The sequence below is a fragment of the Orycteropus afer genome, unplaced genomic scaffold (genome assembly GCF_000298275.1).
Source record: "Orycteropus afer afer isolate SDZICR_OR568_19922 unplaced genomic scaffold, OryAfe1.0 scaffold00110, whole genome shotgun sequence".
NCBI lineage: Eukaryota > Metazoa > Chordata > Mammalia > Tubulidentata > Orycteropodidae > Orycteropus > Orycteropus afer.
This window is the reverse complement of record NW_006921697.1, coordinates 6,433,130-6,449,996: the sequence shown is the minus strand read 5'-3', so window position 1 is coordinate 6,449,996 and position 16,867 is coordinate 6,433,130. Positions and strand designations below refer to the sequence as shown.

The following is a 16,867-nucleotide window of genomic DNA, read 5'->3' as shown; positions in this document are numbered from 1 at the left end:
TTTGTCCAGGAAGGGAACTGTAGGTGCTCTGATACTGTTCTCTGCGGCCTTAAAGGATCCAGTTAAGTAAGGAATATGATAGTCTTCTGTTAACCTTTGTTAAGTGCCACAGAGCACTTAGCATTTACTGAGCACCTTATGTATTCAGGGACTTTGGAGGTGGAGATGTGGAGATGATGTGGCTGTCGCCTGCTTATTGGCCTGCTTGAATGGGGAGAGTTGGGCAGAAATGACTCAAATTATAAGGGATAAAAGGGATGTTGCAGGGCTGGAGAAATCCTGTCCTGTTTAGGCCCTGGGGCTAGGAAGGGCACTGGGAGGATAGAAGTTTCTCAGAAGAACTTGGGATGGATGGATTAGGCAAAGATTGGAAAGATGGTTATGCCAGATAGATTGACTTAAAGTGAGGCCCTCTAAATGGTCATGTGTGTGTGTGTGTGTGTGTGTGTGTGTTAACCATGTTCTCTTTCCTCCCCCTCCACCTACCCTCAAGTTGTCCCACTATTCTCTGAATCCCAGTTCTCCCACCTCCCACCGCTTTCATTTTCAGAAACATTTGTATTTCCTTTCTTTGTGTGTTGGAAAGCCTATCCATTTACCCATCTGTCTGTCAGTCTGTTAGGATGCATGAATGCATGTATGTAGGAGAATTTTCATCATTTCATCCATTTATGTGGGGCGTTTGCATGTGTTTTCTTTGTCTGTCTTGGTGTGTGTGTCTTGGTTTGGGTACTGTTCATCTCTTTATGGCATGACTGTAGATTTGGGTGGTCTAGGGGGTGGCTGTGTGTGTGTGTGTGTGTGTGTGTTGGGGATATGCTCAATGGGAGTATTGCCCACCATGACATTCCCTCCTGTCCTCTCCTCAATCCCCTCCATTCCAGTGCTGCTGGCCAATTCTTCCCGGAGGCTGCGCAGGTGGCCTACAGGATGTGGGAGCTTAGTGCAGTGTCTCGATTAGAGGTCAGACCCTCCCCACCTCCTGCTTGACCTTTTGACCACAAGCTTCCACTCTTCTGCTCACACCTTGCTACTGCTCTGGTTGGCACCCAGCTGCCCCCTGGTGGCCAACCTGAGACATTGATTCTCACATCTGATGCTTCCTTTTCTTCCTGAGGGATGAATGTGGGGGTGGGAACTCTGTGGGGTCATCTGATTCCTGCATTAACTTCTAACATGCTGGGAAGTGTTCTGGCCTATTACCCACTAACCAAGCTTGCTGAAGTGGAGACCTGCTTGGTTCCATGGAAGGATCTATCCCATTCTAGGTCCTTCTGTTGGGTTTTGGAGGCATGAAAACCAAAAAGAGTAGGCCTTCTGGGTGCACTGGCTGGTTCACAGTCCTCTTCCTGAGCATCCTCAGACCCTGGGTCCACAGAAAGGGGGAATAAGGTTTCACAGAAGTCTTGGGGCAAACCATTCCAGGGATTGGTAGCTCTTGGTCCATGCAAAAGAGTTTGGGACCTGGGATTCTGTTACTCACTTGCTGTGCAGCTTTTGTAAGTCCCTACCTCTCTCTGGGCCTCTGTGTCTCCTCTTTAAAATGAAGGTGGTAGTCATGATGATCTCAGTGACCTCTAAGGGTTCTTGAGCTCTGATGTTCTATGACATTGTTTCCCAAACTATATGGCAGGAACCATCACTGCAGGTGATCTTACATTGTGCAAGAAATGAGTTTAACTTCAGGAGGGACCACCATGGCATTAAGTGACATTGAATTTCATATAGTGGGAAAGTCACGCCTTTTTCAATTTCATTAACCCTTGATTATGTCAAAGAAAGACTCTCAGTTTGGTGCCACCATTCTTTTTAGATGTCTGCAACAGTCGCTGGTTTTCCTTTCCCATAAAGTGAGAGCTAACATCAAATTCAGAGTGTCTGGCAGGCACTGGCAGCATGCTGCATTGAGTGATATTTAACACCATGTTTTTGTTTTCACTGCATTTCTTCCCATGGGCTATTGTTATCTATTCATGGCACATGATACTGATTTTCTGTTCATGATAGTGAAATAAAATTATTTTCATTGATCACTTAACAAGTATTTTTTGAGTGCCTGCTACATGCCAGGTACTGTCATAGGTACTTGGGATATATTAATGGACAAAATGGAAAGAAATTCTTTAGGAGTATCGAAATACATTTCAAAATGAATGCATTTAAGTAAAAAAATAAAATAAGTTGAATTAAATAAAAATATTAAGAAATAACATTATAGGGTATATGCAAATGTGGAGGTCATTGCTAATATCATTTGGGAGTGTCTGAAGTTTGGGAAACTCTGTTCTGGTATTTCAGAACATTTCTGTTGCCTTTTCAGGGTTTGGGGGCAGGTCAGGATTCATAGGGACTGGGGAGGCTCCAATGGACAAGCAGCCACAGGGGAGCTGGACAGAGCTGACTTCTGGGGCAGGAGCCTGACCACCATTCCCTTGACTGTCACTTGCCCTGCTCCTAGGTCCTGGCTGTGTCCTCTCTCTACGTCTTAGGTCCTCTCTCTTTCTCAGCTTTAGAGCAGGGATCTCTCTGCTGTGCCTTCACTCCTGCCTCTTTCTCCCAAGCTGCTTGGTTTGGGGCTTGCTGGGAAAGTCCCCCACTCGCATGCACCTCTCTTGGCTTGGCCCCTGTGGGCCCCAAGACACCTGCTGAGTCTTTGCTTGCTCACAGCTGAAAGGAACAGTGCGCCCAGCTGATGACTTCAACCCAGATGCGGATGCCAAAGCTCTGCGGAAGGCCATGAAGGGGCTTGGTAAGGGGGCATGAAAGGGGCAGAGGGTGGCAGACTTGGTGGTGGGCTGGGCAGAGGAGGATCTACAAGATGACATAACAGGGACTTTATCCTAAGCCTTCAGCCTCCTTAGGACCCTCCCAGGGGAGTGAAAGAGTTTGTAAGAACCTAGCACAAGCCATTCCCAGAGATCACAGTGCCCCCATCCCCTCGACAACAACATCCTAGTGTGAAAGAAGATGCTGCATCATAATACCTGGGTTTTCACCCAGCTTTGCCACTGACTCACTGTGTGACCTTAGGCAAGTCTTTCAACCCTTCTGGGTCTCAATTTCCCCATGCATAAAATGAGGCTTATGGACCCTGTAATCTGAGAGCTTAACTTCTGGATGGGAACGCCCCCACTCATCAGCCCACCCCAGCCTCCATTTGTCACCAGTGGGAAGAGCCCCTCAGTGGACGGCTTCTCTGTGGGTGAGTGGTCTTGACCCCTGTCCCCAGCTGTACTTGTCCTCAGAAAGGCTAGCTGAGGACAGAGCATCCAGGGTTTGTCTCCATTGCCTTTTCTCCCCCAGTCTGTCCAACAGCAATTCCCAGGGGCTGTTGTAGGTTAAGTCTTTCCTCTTCTGGGAATAGTTACACCAACTGAGCAGCATATCCAGGACTATAAGGTGATAAGTCTCAATGGGCTTTGTAAAATAGAATCCTGTGCCAGGTCTGAGGTGATGATATTAATCTTAGAGGCAGGGAATGGAAGCCTAGTACCTCTGAGAGTTGACCTGTTGATGTTGGAGGGCTTGTGGTCCAGCTTATAGGGCATAGGGTCCCTAATGGGACTTAGATTGTCAGAGTAGAAAGGATCCCTTAGTAATTATTCCAGCTTCTTCATGCTGCAGATGTGTAAACCAAGTCCAAGAGAGGGGATGGAACTTGCCTGACAGCAGCAGTCATTTTTAGAGCCAGCACTGAAATTCAGAGTCTCTGACTCCCAACCAAGTGCTCTCTGCCCCCAAGCACCCCCTTTTCTCAACCAGTGACATAACAGAGGGAAGGAGAGGGAGAGGTCCAGGGAGAGTTAGGGGCTTGAGCTGGAGGCAGGTTCCTGAGGGGGCTTGGGAGCAGCTGGGTGTTCAGCCAGACTCTACCCTGACAAAGACAGATGGGCTATTAGAAGGGCTGGAGCAAGCTGGTCTATGAGCCTTCCTCTGAGGTATGTGGCTTTGGTGGTTCAGGAACTGATGAGGATACCATCATTGACATCATCACACACCGCAGCAATGCTCAGCGGCAGCAGATCCGGCAAACCTTCAAGTCTCACTTTGGCCGGGTAAGAGCCTCAGCCTGGGATTGTGTCCATGCTTCTTTGATGGAGCTCGGCTAGTCACAGCCAGCTCTGCACAGTTGGGTGCCCGGGTCTTCTTAGCAGTGGGGCCCATGTGGTCACCTTAGAGTGTCTCCAGCGTTGGGTTAGGGCTGCATGCCCTAATACCTCTCTCCACTCTCCACTCTCCCAGCTCCTCATGATCAGCAACACCATGTGAGTTGGCTCCATGGAGCAGGAGGCTTGGCTTGGGGCCATGATCAGGGATAGGAGTTGTCTGCATGGAACAGAACTAATGCCCCCATAAGCTGGATTACAGCGTTGGGCTTCTCACAGTTCCCTCTGCACAGAGAACTGGCCTCAGGGGCCCAAAGAAGAGTGGGTGATCACTGTCCATTGACAGCATCTGCCTTAAACTAGTACACTTTCCCAACGATGGAAACAGTGCCTGTCATGCCACCCCTTCCCTTCCCTGTCTCTTGCTTCCAAGGAGAGCAGATCTTCCTCCTGGTTGGCTCCCTGCCTCCTGTCTAAATAATTAATATATTGAACACAGAAAGGCAGACTCAGTTTCCCACCATCCCCTGTATCCACAATCTTGTGGCACCTGTTTCCTCAATCCATATCTCCTCCCAGTCCTGGGTCATGTGCTGGCAAGTACTGACATTAGCATGATCCTGGCTCTGCCCTTTGTAGGACTTAATGGCTGACCTGAAGTCTGAGATCTCTGGTGACCTGGCAAGGCTGATCCTGGGGCTCATGATGCCACCTGCCCACTATGATGCTAAGCAGTTGAAAAAGGCCATGGAGGTATGGCTAAAGGGTAGAGTCCAGTGTTCTGGTTACCTAGTGCTACTCTGACAAGAATAAACCACAAATGGGATGGCCTTAACAAATAGGAGTTTATTCTATTTGGAGGCTTTTAAGTCCAAGTTCAAAGTGCCAGGCTTAGGGGCTGGGTAAAAGCACCTCAATCTTGGGATCCTGCTCTGCCTTATGCTCCTGGCCCACTGGACCTAGAGGATTTTCTTCACTCAGACAGCTGCTAGCTGCTGAGGCTGACAAACCCAAGGTTGACAAGTAAAAAGGCACAGTCCCACTGTTACCAAACCACACGGCAGGCCATTTAAGTCCATTGAAAGTCCAAGGTTGGCAGAGCATGGCAGGCTGCTGAACAACGACATGGCTACATGCAGGGTCCAAGCGTGCCATAAGCTAGAGACCATTCCCAAAGCTGCTGCTTATATACAGGAAGCAGACCACATACCCAAAGCAGCTACTCATCTGCTTGTGGTAGATCCCACCATGGAGATGATGGCCAGTCTCACCATGGGGAATAACTACCACCAGCTGCCCAGCCACTCAACCAGGCCCAGCCAAGTTGACACACAAACATAACCACCACAGTCCAGTCTCTGTGGGGTGTTGGTAAGTGCTCCTCACAAGCCCAGGTGAGATGGTTGTAAGTTCGTAGTAGAATCCCTTGCCCACTCAATTCAAACTAGTGAAACACCAAAGAGGATTTTAGATATGGTCCTACATGTAGCTGAATCCAGGGACTCAAATGTTACATGGACTCTTGTCTCTCCCCTGGCCTTGGCTCTGCTGCTCTCTGTGTTGGCGTCATTCACAGGTGGCCTTTTTCTTCATGATGGCAGAATGGCTTGTGTGTATTCTACCTGTTGGCAGTATTCCACTGCTATTCATAACATTTTTACTGGCTGTTTTTTGTTTGTTTTAGAAGTAGATAGATCCTTCTTCCCAGTCTGTCTTAGTCTGAAAGCTCTGCTGAAACCTATCCACCATGGGTAACCCTGCTGGTATTTGAAATACCAGAGGCATAGCTTCCAACATCACAGCAACCTGCAAGCCACCACAGTATGACAAACTGACACACAGGTGGTAAATTAGAAGGTCAGTGAAAAAGAGGACAACGCTCAACAAGATAGATTGACAGTGGCTGCAACAGTGGGCTCAAGGATAGCAGTGATTGAAGATGGCACAGGACTAGGCAGTGTTTTAATCCTGCTACTTGCAGGGTTTGCATGCCACAAGCTAGAGACCATTCTCAAAACTGCTGCTTATATACAGGAAGCAGACCACATACCCAAAGCAGCTACTCATCTGCTTGTGGTAGATCCCACCACGGAGTTGATTGCCAGTCTCATCATGGGGAATAACTAGCACCAGCTGCCAGCCACTCAACCAGGCCCAGCCAGGTTGACAAACAAACTTAACCACCACACCTGTGCTAAGTATATTAGCTCAATTAGATGTCTCATCAACTCAACTAAGCAAATTTCTTACTTTGTCCCCAGTTTACAGATGAGGAAGGAGAGACTCAGAGGTTAAGTAACTTGGTTAAGGTCACAAAGCTGTGAAGTAGTGGAGGTGGGATTCAGACAAGTTTGTCTGACTCCAGAGCCTGTGGTCTTGACAAACACATGCAACTACCAAGGCTGTTGACCCTCAGAAGATTAAGAGAAGAACCACAAAAGGGAAATAGAGGACATTAAAAAACATTGCCTAGGCAAAGCAAATTGACAATTCAGTTCTTTTAAAATTCCTAAACAAAAAAGCAAATGATCGTAAGACAGAGTTTAGATGTAGTAGGGACCAATGAATTAACTTGACCCTACCCTTTCCGTTCTCTCAGTTTACAAATGGGAAACTGAGGGCAGCTCAGAGAGTCAGTGAGTTAGGGGAAGGAAAGGCTTGGACCTTGGCTCTCAGACTCTCCCATTTCCTCACCACACATCTGCTTTATTAAAGAGACTACTGAAAATCTCAATGAGGCCTCAGGTCAGAGAATCCAGGGAGCAGTGGACCACTAGGCCATAAACTCTATGAGGGCAGAGAATATGACTGTCGTAGCCCAAACATCTTGAACAATGCATAAACCAAACCAAACCAAACTCACTGCCATCGAATTGGATCCGACTCATAGTGACCCCTCCTTGGGTTTCCGAGGCCGAATCACTACGGAAGTAGATTACCCAATAATTGAATAATGAATGAGTCTTGTCCCCCTCTCCCTTCCCACCCCCTACCCCCTGTGTATAAATCTTTAGCCTAGTGGACTCCCCAGCCTATTTCAGTCCAGTGGACCTAATGTATCAGTCTATATGTGGTGGTTGTTGAGTGCTCTCATGTCAGTTCCAACTCACAGTTACCGTGACAGAGTAGAACTGCCCTATAGAGTTTTCTAGGCTGTAATCTTTATGGGAGCAGATTGCCAGATGTTTCTCCCATGAAGCTGCTGGGTAGGTTCAAATTGCCAACCTTTCGGTTAGCAGCTGAGCACTTAACGTTGCACCACCAGGACTCCTTATCAGCCTGTACATCACTTATCAAATCCAAATATAAACAAATCTAGCATGCTTTTCCTTTAAAACATAAAACTCTTTTCTTCTGACACAATAGTATGTTAACTCTGAAAGCTTAAGAAAACAGAACAAAAAAGAAATAAGTAAGAAATTATCTGTGATAGAGGCCACAATCTGTTAACACTGTGATACATGTCTTTTTGTTCTTTTTATCTACTTACATATAAATCGTTATATTCAGATGTATATGTGTACAAGAATAATAATCAATGTATATGAAATCCTCACTTTTCACTTCTCGGTCACGAGCCAACCATGTGACACTCGTCTCTTTCTTTCTGACCCTAGCCACCCAGAGCTAGGTCAGATCTCACAAATTAAAAGGACGCCATCCTTCAGACTGACAAATAGGCAGATGCCAGTTGCATGTTTGGGAGTCCACACGACATCCTTGCTTCTGACCTGTTGGCTACAGATTCAGGGGTTTCTCTCTACTCCTTCCGGATGCCAGCCACAAGCTTGGGAGTCTCCCCTGGGCTCCCTAACTTCTGACCTGCTGGCTCTCACTACTCCTTTGGGTTCAGTAATTTGCTGGAATGATTCACAGAATTCATAGAAAGCACTATACTTACGATTACAGCTTTATCACACCAGAAATGGATACAAACAAGAAGGCACATGGGATGAGGTCTGGGAGGATTCCCAGCAGGAACCTTCCATGTTCCAAGAGATGTTTTGTCCTTCCACGTGCACGGATGTCTTTTGCCAACCAGGAAGCCCATGGACTTTCCATGTTCAGAACTTTTATTGGGGGGTCTCATTATCTAATGCAAACTCCAGCCCCCTTCCCCTGAGGTCAGTCAGTATCATGAGGGGATCATGAGGTATTATGTGGTGAATTTTTCTGGCCTGGCCAGCCCCCATTAGAGACTCACCTGGTTCAGCTCACTAAACCTATGAGGTATGGTCTGAAGTCCTTATTAAAGATGCTTAAATTCCAAAGGTTTTTTTTTTTTTTTTAAGTTATCTGGCAGGAAACAAAGGCAAAGTCTAAAAGTTAAATTGTTTATCTCACATGGTGTTTATGCGATGTTACAGACAACATGTCTATATGCCCGATATACATGTAAGTCTCAAAGTAGTTCTCATGGAACATTCTGGAAATCTGATTGTGCCAGCATCTCTGGCCTAGGGGCAATGTCTAGGGATGAAGAGAAGGCCTAAGAAGGCTTGGCTTGCATTTCAGCCTCCTGAGTGGTTTCTTGGAGCAGAATTCTCCTCGCCTAGGCTCCTTGAGCCTCCGCACAGGGGTCAGGACTATGTCTGAGATCCTCTTTGCCTTGACATTTTAGGGGGCCGGCACAGATGAAAAGGCTCTCATCGAAATCCTGGCCACTCGGAATAATGCAGAAATCCGGGCCATCAATGAAGCCTACAAGGAGGGTGAGTATAGTAGGTGGGAAGGAGAAGAATTTGGTCTTCCTTTCCCAATCTCAGCCTGCAGCTTTGCCATGTCTCCCTTCTCTCGGTCCACAAGGCTGTCATACCCCCTTGGGTGCACCCACCCTGTGTCTAAGGAAAAACTGCTCCAGGCAGAGGAATTCTAGCAGGGTGAAGGCCTGGAGGCAAAGAAGAGCTTGGTAGGGAATGGGAATCGAGAGCATCCGAGTCTGCTGGAGAGGGCAGGGCAGCTTCGTGGGTATGTGACCTATGCAGTTGTCCAGGGCCTGCTGCTCAACCCAGCTGTCATTTAATGCTCTGCTGGCTCCATCTTGAAATTCTTAATAATTTTTGAACAAGTGGCCTCACATTCATTCTGAAGAGCCTCGAGTACTAGTCAAACCAGTCTATACTTTGTTTCTTGCAAGCAGCTTAAAAATGGTGGAATTTTTGAGGAGGGGGTGACATGGTCATTGCTGTGCTTAAGGGTCTAGCACCTGCCATGCAGGAGGGGAAGTGGGAGTGAAAATGAATACAGGGTGGCTACTTTGGAGGCTGCTAAGTGGTAAAGGCAAGATGGGACTAGACCGCAACTGGGATAGTAGCTGAGACGCTGGCAGGAGGCAATGGATTGATGGAGATACCATTCTTCTCACAAAGTCAGCAAGAAGATGACTGGACACTGCCAAGAACCAACTACATAGTTCTTCACTGTCCCCACCCCCAGCAATACTGCTTTGGGTCAAATCTGAGCTATTAGGACCACTCCTCCCCACCACAAATCCAGTAGCTGCACATACCCTTTCTCTCTGTCTCAGACTATCACAAGTCCCTGGAAGACGCTCTGAGCTCAGATACATCTGGTCACTTCAAGAGGATCCTCATTTCTCTGGCCACAGTAAGTGAGCCCTGCTCACCCCTCCTCAGCCCTGGGAGAAAGGAAAGGATTATGGAGTGGAAGGGGCAGAGGGGTTAGGAACCCTTTCCTGATGAAGAGAAGGTGTTCTTCCCACTTACTCCTCAGAGTTCTACCGCTGAGGACATCACTGCCTCGTACAGTGCCTTCCCCTATTTGCTTTTCAGAACTGACATTAGTGCCACCTTCTCCAGGCAGTCCTCCCTGATAGCCCCAAGTTTGGCTTTTGGGGGCCCCAGCTCATAGTAGTACGAGGTGGGTGGGTGATTTTTTTTCCTGTTTTGTTACTGGGGAGCTTTCTTTGCTATCTCTTGAATTCCTATGACCTGCGTGCCTGGTGCTAACTCAGTGTTGAGTCATTGAATGCCAGGCATCGGGTTGAATGCCCTGTGGACTTCCTTTTTTAATCCTCACAATGGCCTCCCTATGAGACCAAGTTTATTATCCCTGTGTTACAGATGAGGCAAAGGGTTCAAAGAGGAATTGATTAAGCAAGGTGCTGGGGATGCTAAGTGACAGAGTGGGTAAGTGTTTGGGCACTGACCTTTCTTGCTGGTCCTGCTGCAGGGGAACCGTGAGGAGGGTGGAGAAGACCGAGATCAGGCCCGAGAAGATGCCCAGGTGAGACCTCCACCCTGCTGACCTTTGTAGTGCTTCCACAAGAAGTGGCCCAGTGGATGTCTGTCCATGCTAGGCCCTGGTTGTCTTAGAGTGGGAAGGGCTCTAGGCAGGGGCCTGGCTGGTTTAATAGACTGACACAGAGACTCTGTAGGCCCCTTGGGCCCCTCTGCCCTTAGAAGTAAAACTTTAAGGCCTTTCAGTGCTTTCAGAATGAGACTTGGTGGTGTTTAAGCTGGTCTTACAGGCATTTCTTTTTTTTTTTTTTTTTAATTAGGATTTGGGTGAAGATTTACAGAGTAAATTCACTTTTCATACAGCAGTTCACATATACTTTGTCTCATGTCATTGACCAAAATTTACAATGCAGCAGCTCCCCTCCCACTTCCTCCCCATAGTTACCTCCTCCCAGTGTCCATCCCTTCATACTCTTCTGCACCCTGAGCTATCTCCCTGTGCATAAGCAGCCCTTCCTTCTCCCATGATTGTTCTCTCCAGGGCGTGTGTCTACTTGAGGTAAATGTTTAACTCACATGCCTGTACTTTGTTTGGTTGGAAAACACAGGTGTGGGTTCAATTCCAGACCTGAAGGGCAGCTAGGGGCCATAGTCTCAGTGGTTACACCAGGCTCCATTGGACCAGCAAACCTGGTCCCCACCTTCTTTTTTTTTGCCTCCAAATGATTTTGAGTTTTGTACACATTGTTCTCCCTCTTTATGCAGTATCTCCTACATCCCTTCCAAGTGGATGGCAGTGGTTGCTGGGCACCATCTAGTTCTTCTGGTCTCATAGTTGTATAGGTTGCAGATCGGATGGTGTACCAGTCGCTAGGACTGATTGTTTCCATTAATTTTGGTTTCCTTCTTTCTTCTTGACGAGGAGAGACCCGTTGTTGCATCTAGATGGCAGCTTCCTAGCTTTTAAGGTCCCAGTCGCTACTCGCCAAAGTAGTAGGTGGAACAATGTTTTGTATAGTATGTTATGCCAATTGAGCTTGATGTCCCCTGCGACTATGGTCCCAAGCCTTCAGGATCAACTACTTGGTCCCTCTGGTTAGCTGGCTGTGACCAAGTAATGACTATAACCTTGCCCCTTGTCAGCTCTACTATACACCTGGGAATTCTGATCATTCACATGAACTTATAGGCCCATTGTCTGCCAACCCTATATATGATCTTGGATATACTCTCCATTTAGACATACCTAATTGCTTAGCTTGTTCACCTATCTATCCGTCCATATACCCATGTTTGCTTTCACTGACAACTCAGTACAGTATATGCAAAAGGGTTCATATTTGTTGTCTTACAGGCATTTCTTTTGCAAAGGGTAGGGCTGGACTCCTCGACCATCAGAGCTGGAAGGGACTTCACATACTAATTAAAACCCCTCATATTTCAGTGGGAAAACTGAGGTCCAGAGAAGGTGAATGACTATTGAAAGATCACACAGCAAATCAGTATGCTAGGTGAAATTGATCAAGAGGGGACAGGTCTGAGGACTTACTGGGAAGGGGGCCTAAATGCCTAAGGTCTTGATTTCTTATCTATGTGATGGGACCAAAGTTGAAAGGAGTGTCTTAGGAGATGCTTAAGAAATTAGTACCTTGAAGGCAGGATCTTTGTTTTGCTCACTGATGTATCCACAATGGCACATGATCAGTAGTTCATAAATATTTGTTGTTGAGTGACTACTGGGGCAGGGGCTTACTGGAATCTTTTGGCTGCTCTACATCTGTCCTATTCCTTAAGGTGATGAGCTTGAGCTCTGGAAATGGCTTCTCATGGAGACTGGACAATCCCAAATCTGCTCTCCTTGAGGGTAACTATGGCTGCGTGGTCCCTGCTAAGGGCATCTGCACTGTCCCCACTGACCTTTGCCTGGCTTCCAGCACCCTCTGTCTGTCCAGGCCCATTGTCCACGTCTCCACCTCATCTGCCTGTGCCATCCCTATGCACCAAAGCTCCATGTCCAAGGATTGGGTATAGATATCATCGATTATAAATCTGCTTCTGCCATTTACATTTAAGGAGATCTGGTGGCGTAGTGCCTAAGGCATTTGACTGCAAACCAGTAGGTTGGCAGTTCAAACCCACCAACCACTCCATGGAAGGAAGACTGGACAATCTACTTCCATGAAGATTTACTGCCTCAGAAACCCAGTGGGGGTCACCGTGAGTTGGAATCAACTCGATGCCAGTGAGTACATTTGTTGTTGTTAGGTGCCATCAAGCCATGTCTGACTCATAGCGACCCTATGCACAGCAGAATGAACCACCACCTGGTCCCGTGCCAGCTCCATGATCCTTGCTGTACTTGAGCCCATCTTTGCAGCTACTGTGTCAATCCATCTCGTTGAGGTTCTTCCCCTCTTTTGTCGACCCTCCACCTTACCAGGCATGACATTCTTCTCCAGGGAATGGTTCCTTCTGACAACATGACCAAAGTAGGTGAGAAGTCTGGCCATTCTTGCTTCCAAGGAGCATTCCAGCTGCACTTCCTCCAGGACAGATCTGTTAGTTCTTTTAGCAGTCCACAGTACTTTCAGCATTCTCCGCCAGCACCACAACTCAAAAGCATCAATTCTTCTTCGGTCTTCCTTATTCATTGTCCACCTCTCACATGCAATGTCCAGCTCTCACATGAGGCGACTGAAAATATCATGGCTTGTGTCAGGCACACCTTAGTCCTCAAGGAGACATCCTTGCTCCTCAGCACTTGAAAGAGGTCCCTTGCAGCCAACTTTCCCAGTGCTATATGTTGTCTAATGTCCTGACTGCTGCTTCCACTGGCATTGATTGTAGAACCAGGCAATGTGAAGTCTTTGACAACTTCAGTCTTTTCTCCATTTATCATGATGCTGCTTATTGGTCCAGTTGTGAGGATTTTTGTTTTCTTTATTTTGAGATATAATCCATAATGCAGACTGGATTCTTAGATCTTCATCAGGAAGTGCCTCAAGTCATCCTCACTTTCAGCAAGCAAAGGTATGTCGTCAGCGTATCGCAGGTTGTTAATGATTCTTCCTCCAATCTTGATGTCACGCTCTTCATATAGTCCAGTTTCTCAGATTATTTGCTCGGCATACAGATTAAATAAGTATGGGGAAAGGATACAACCCTGACGCACTTCCTTCTTGATTTTAAACCATGCACTGTGCATTTGTTCTGTTCGAACAACAGCCTCCTGGTCAATGTACAGGTTCCTCATGAGTACAATCAAGTGTCCTGGAATTCCCATTCTTCTCAATGTCATCCACAGTTTGTTATGATGTACACAATCAAATGCCTTTGTGTAGTCAATAAAACACAAGTAAACATCTTTCTGGTATTCTTTGCTTTGAGCCAGGATCCATCTGTAGCAGCTATGATATCCCTTGTTCCACGTCCTCTTCTGAATCCAGCCTGCAGCTCTCTCTGGAAGTTCTCTGTCAATATACTGCTGCAACCATTTTTTAATTATATTCAGTAAGATCTTACTTGTGTGCAATATTAATGATATTGTTTGATAATTTCCACATTCTTTGGGATCACTTTTCTTTGGAATGGGTACAAATATAGATCTCTTCTAGTCAGTTGGCCAGGTCACTGTCTTCCAAATCTCTTGGCATAACTGAGTGAGTGCCTCCAGTGGGGCATCTGTTTGTTGAAACATCTCAGTGGGTGTTCTTTCAATTCCTGGAGGCTTGTTCTTTGCCAATTCCTTCAATGCAGCTTCTACTGCTTCCTTCAGTACCATTGGTTCTTGATTATATGGCACGTCCTGAAATGGATGAAGATCTACCAGTTCTTTTGGGTACAGTGACTCTGTGTATTCCTTCCATCTTCTTTTGATGTTTCCTGCATCATTCAATATTTTGCCCATAGAATCTTTCAATATTGCAACTCGAGGCTTAATTTTTTTTCCTCAGTTCTTTCAGCTTGAGAAATGCTGAGCATGTTCTTCCGTTTTGGTTTTCTAACTCCAAGTATTTGCACATTTCATTATAGTAATTGGCTTTCTCTGCTTGAACTGCTCTTTGAAATCTTCTGTTCAGCTCTTTTATCTTGTCATTTCTTCCATTAGCTTTATCTACTCTCTGCTCAAGGGCAAGTTTCAGAGTCTCTTCTGTCATCCATTTTGGTCTTTTCTTCTTTTCTCATCTTTTTAGTGACCTCTTGCTTTCTTCATGGATGATGTTCTTAATAACATCCTGCAGCTTTTCTGGTTTTCAGTCATTGGTGTTCAGTGCATCTAATCTATTATTTAGATTGTCTCTAAATTCACGAGGGATATATTAAAGATCATATTTTGGCTCTCATGGACTTGTTTTAACTGTCTTTAACTTCTTGTTGAACTTGCATATGAGCAATTGATGGTCTGTTCCACAATCAACTCCTTGCCTGGTTTTGGCTGAAGATATTGAGCTTTTCCATTGTCTCTTACCACAGATGTAGTAAATTTGATTCCTGTGTATTCCATCTGGCAAAGCCCACATGTTATAGCTGCCATTTGTGTTGTTGAAAAAAGGTATTTGCAATGAATAAGTTGTTGATCTTGAAAAATTCTATCATGCGATTTCCAGCATGAGTGAGTACATTTAGTGGGTTAAAAATTGTACCAGTGGTTTGGATCCAAGGCACAAGCTTCTGTTCCCAGTCCACCAACGAAGTGTGAAATCTTCCAGCATCTGAGCTCAAAGAAACTGTAACTGCAACCTAATAATTATTAAATTATTAGGATTCATGCTGTGTACTGAGCATTGTGCCAAGACCATTTTATACTTTCTTATGCACTCTTTGTTTTACTGGAGGATAATGAAGCTTGTAACCCACCCAAGAGTACTGTTTGAAAGTGGCAGTGGTATGATCCAAACTCAAGCCTGCCTGACTCCAAAGCCTCTGTTAGTACTACTTAATGTACCCCAGGATCCAGTACAGTAGTTTCTCCTGCAGCTTCCAAATCAGGTGGTAGTTCTTTATCCCCTCCTTTAGCAAAGGTTGTCAGAAGCTGTAGGATTCCACTCAGATGTGTAGAATTTCACCTGCGTTGTGGGCTAGCCTGGGAACTGAGCCACTAGGTGGCACCATTTACTAATTCAGAGAGGTTGAATGACTTCTGAATATTATTTGTATTTATTAAGTATTACCATGAGCTCTGGTGGCGTAGTGCCTAAGGCATTTGACTGAAGGCTGGCAGTTCAAACCCACCAGCCACTCCTCAGAAGGAAGGTTGGGCAATCTACTTCCATAGTGATACCACCTTGGAAACTCAAGGAAGGGTCGCTATCAGATCCGACTCGACAGCAGTGAGTTTTTCAGTTTAGTTTACTATGAGCAGCCTCATTGTGCTGTTGACAGTCTGTAAACTTGGATTCCTTAGATCTCACCCCAAATACATCCTCAACTGCTAAATTCATCTTTCAAGGACTGCTTCAGCTTGGTGCCTGGTCTGTTCTTTCATTTGCTGCTAGAGGGGGCAGTGGGTCATGCAGGGAACTCCTTTGCAAGAGAGAGAACTAGGGTAGAAACTACTAAGGGACCCTTAGCCAGAACCTTGCCCAACTCAGATGCTTCTCTGGATTTACAGATGCTAGACCCTGATCTTAGTATGGATTCATTTTCTTAAAACTAAAAGTATTTTGTTTCACAAGTAACACATACTCTGATAAAGAAACTTTAGAAATTAGGGACAAGCAATAAAGAAAAAGTCCATAACCTATTAGTCATCTATAAACTAACTTACTGCCATTGAGTCGGATCCGACCCCTCTTTGGGTTTCCAAGGCAATATCACTACAGAAGTAGATTGCCCAATCTTCTGGTATATCATCCTTGTTTTTCTATATATAGAAATAAATATATATTCCATATATATGGAATCCATTTATATATATATCCATATATATAGATATGGATTCCTTGATTATAATATTTTAAAAATTAATATAGTATGAATATCGTTACATATTATTTTTCAAAATCAATATCATTTAATGGCTACATACTATTCCGTATATAAATTGACCATAGTTATTTAAGCAGCCCTCTTCTTCATAGCCAACTCTTTTATGACGTTCATTATTATTTCCTTAGAATAGATTCCTAGAGGTAGAGTGGAAATACTGGATCAAAATGTGTACAGAAATCGAAGGTGTTTGATATGCACAGTCAACTTGCCTCTTCAGAAAAGCTTTACAAATGTGTTCTTGGCCATGTTTGTCGTATACCACCTCACTCGCAACTCTAACCCTAGCACACCCTCAAGTTCATGGAAGTCTGGATCCGCTATTAATAGGAGTGAACATAAGCCTCTGTTGACTATAGTCCTGGTTTTCACCTTTTGCCCCCAGGTAACTATTAGTAGCTTCTCTTTTCACTTTCACTGTTCCAGTTAGAGCAATAAATAATAATGTTGTTGTTGTTGTTGTTATGTGCCATCAAGTCGGACCCAACTCATAGCGACCCCTCCTTGGGTTTCCGAGGCAGTATCACTACGGAAGTAGATTGCCCCATCTTCCTTCCAAGGAGTGGCTGGTGG

At 45.6% G+C, this 16,867-nt stretch overlaps 1 protein-coding gene across 1 annotated transcript in view; it reads left to right on the top strand.

Annotated features, from left to right (window-relative positions):
- ANXA6 (annexin A6) overlaps nucleotides 1–16,867 on the top strand; it is a 48,041-nt gene that overhangs the window by 12,654 nt on the left and 18,520 nt on the right. The window contains exons 12-18 of the mRNA XM_007943633.2: nucleotides 885–963; nucleotides 2,668–2,749; nucleotides 3,961–4,055; nucleotides 4,746–4,859; nucleotides 8,728–8,818; nucleotides 9,634–9,713; nucleotides 10,299–10,352. Of these exons, the coding sequence (XP_007941824.2) occupies nucleotides 885–963; nucleotides 2,668–2,749; nucleotides 3,961–4,055; nucleotides 4,746–4,859; nucleotides 8,728–8,818; nucleotides 9,634–9,713; nucleotides 10,299–10,352 (595 nt within the window). The remainder of the gene's footprint in view (nucleotides 1–884; nucleotides 964–2,667; nucleotides 2,750–3,960; nucleotides 4,056–4,745; nucleotides 4,860–8,727; nucleotides 8,819–9,633; nucleotides 9,714–10,298; nucleotides 10,353–16,867) is intronic.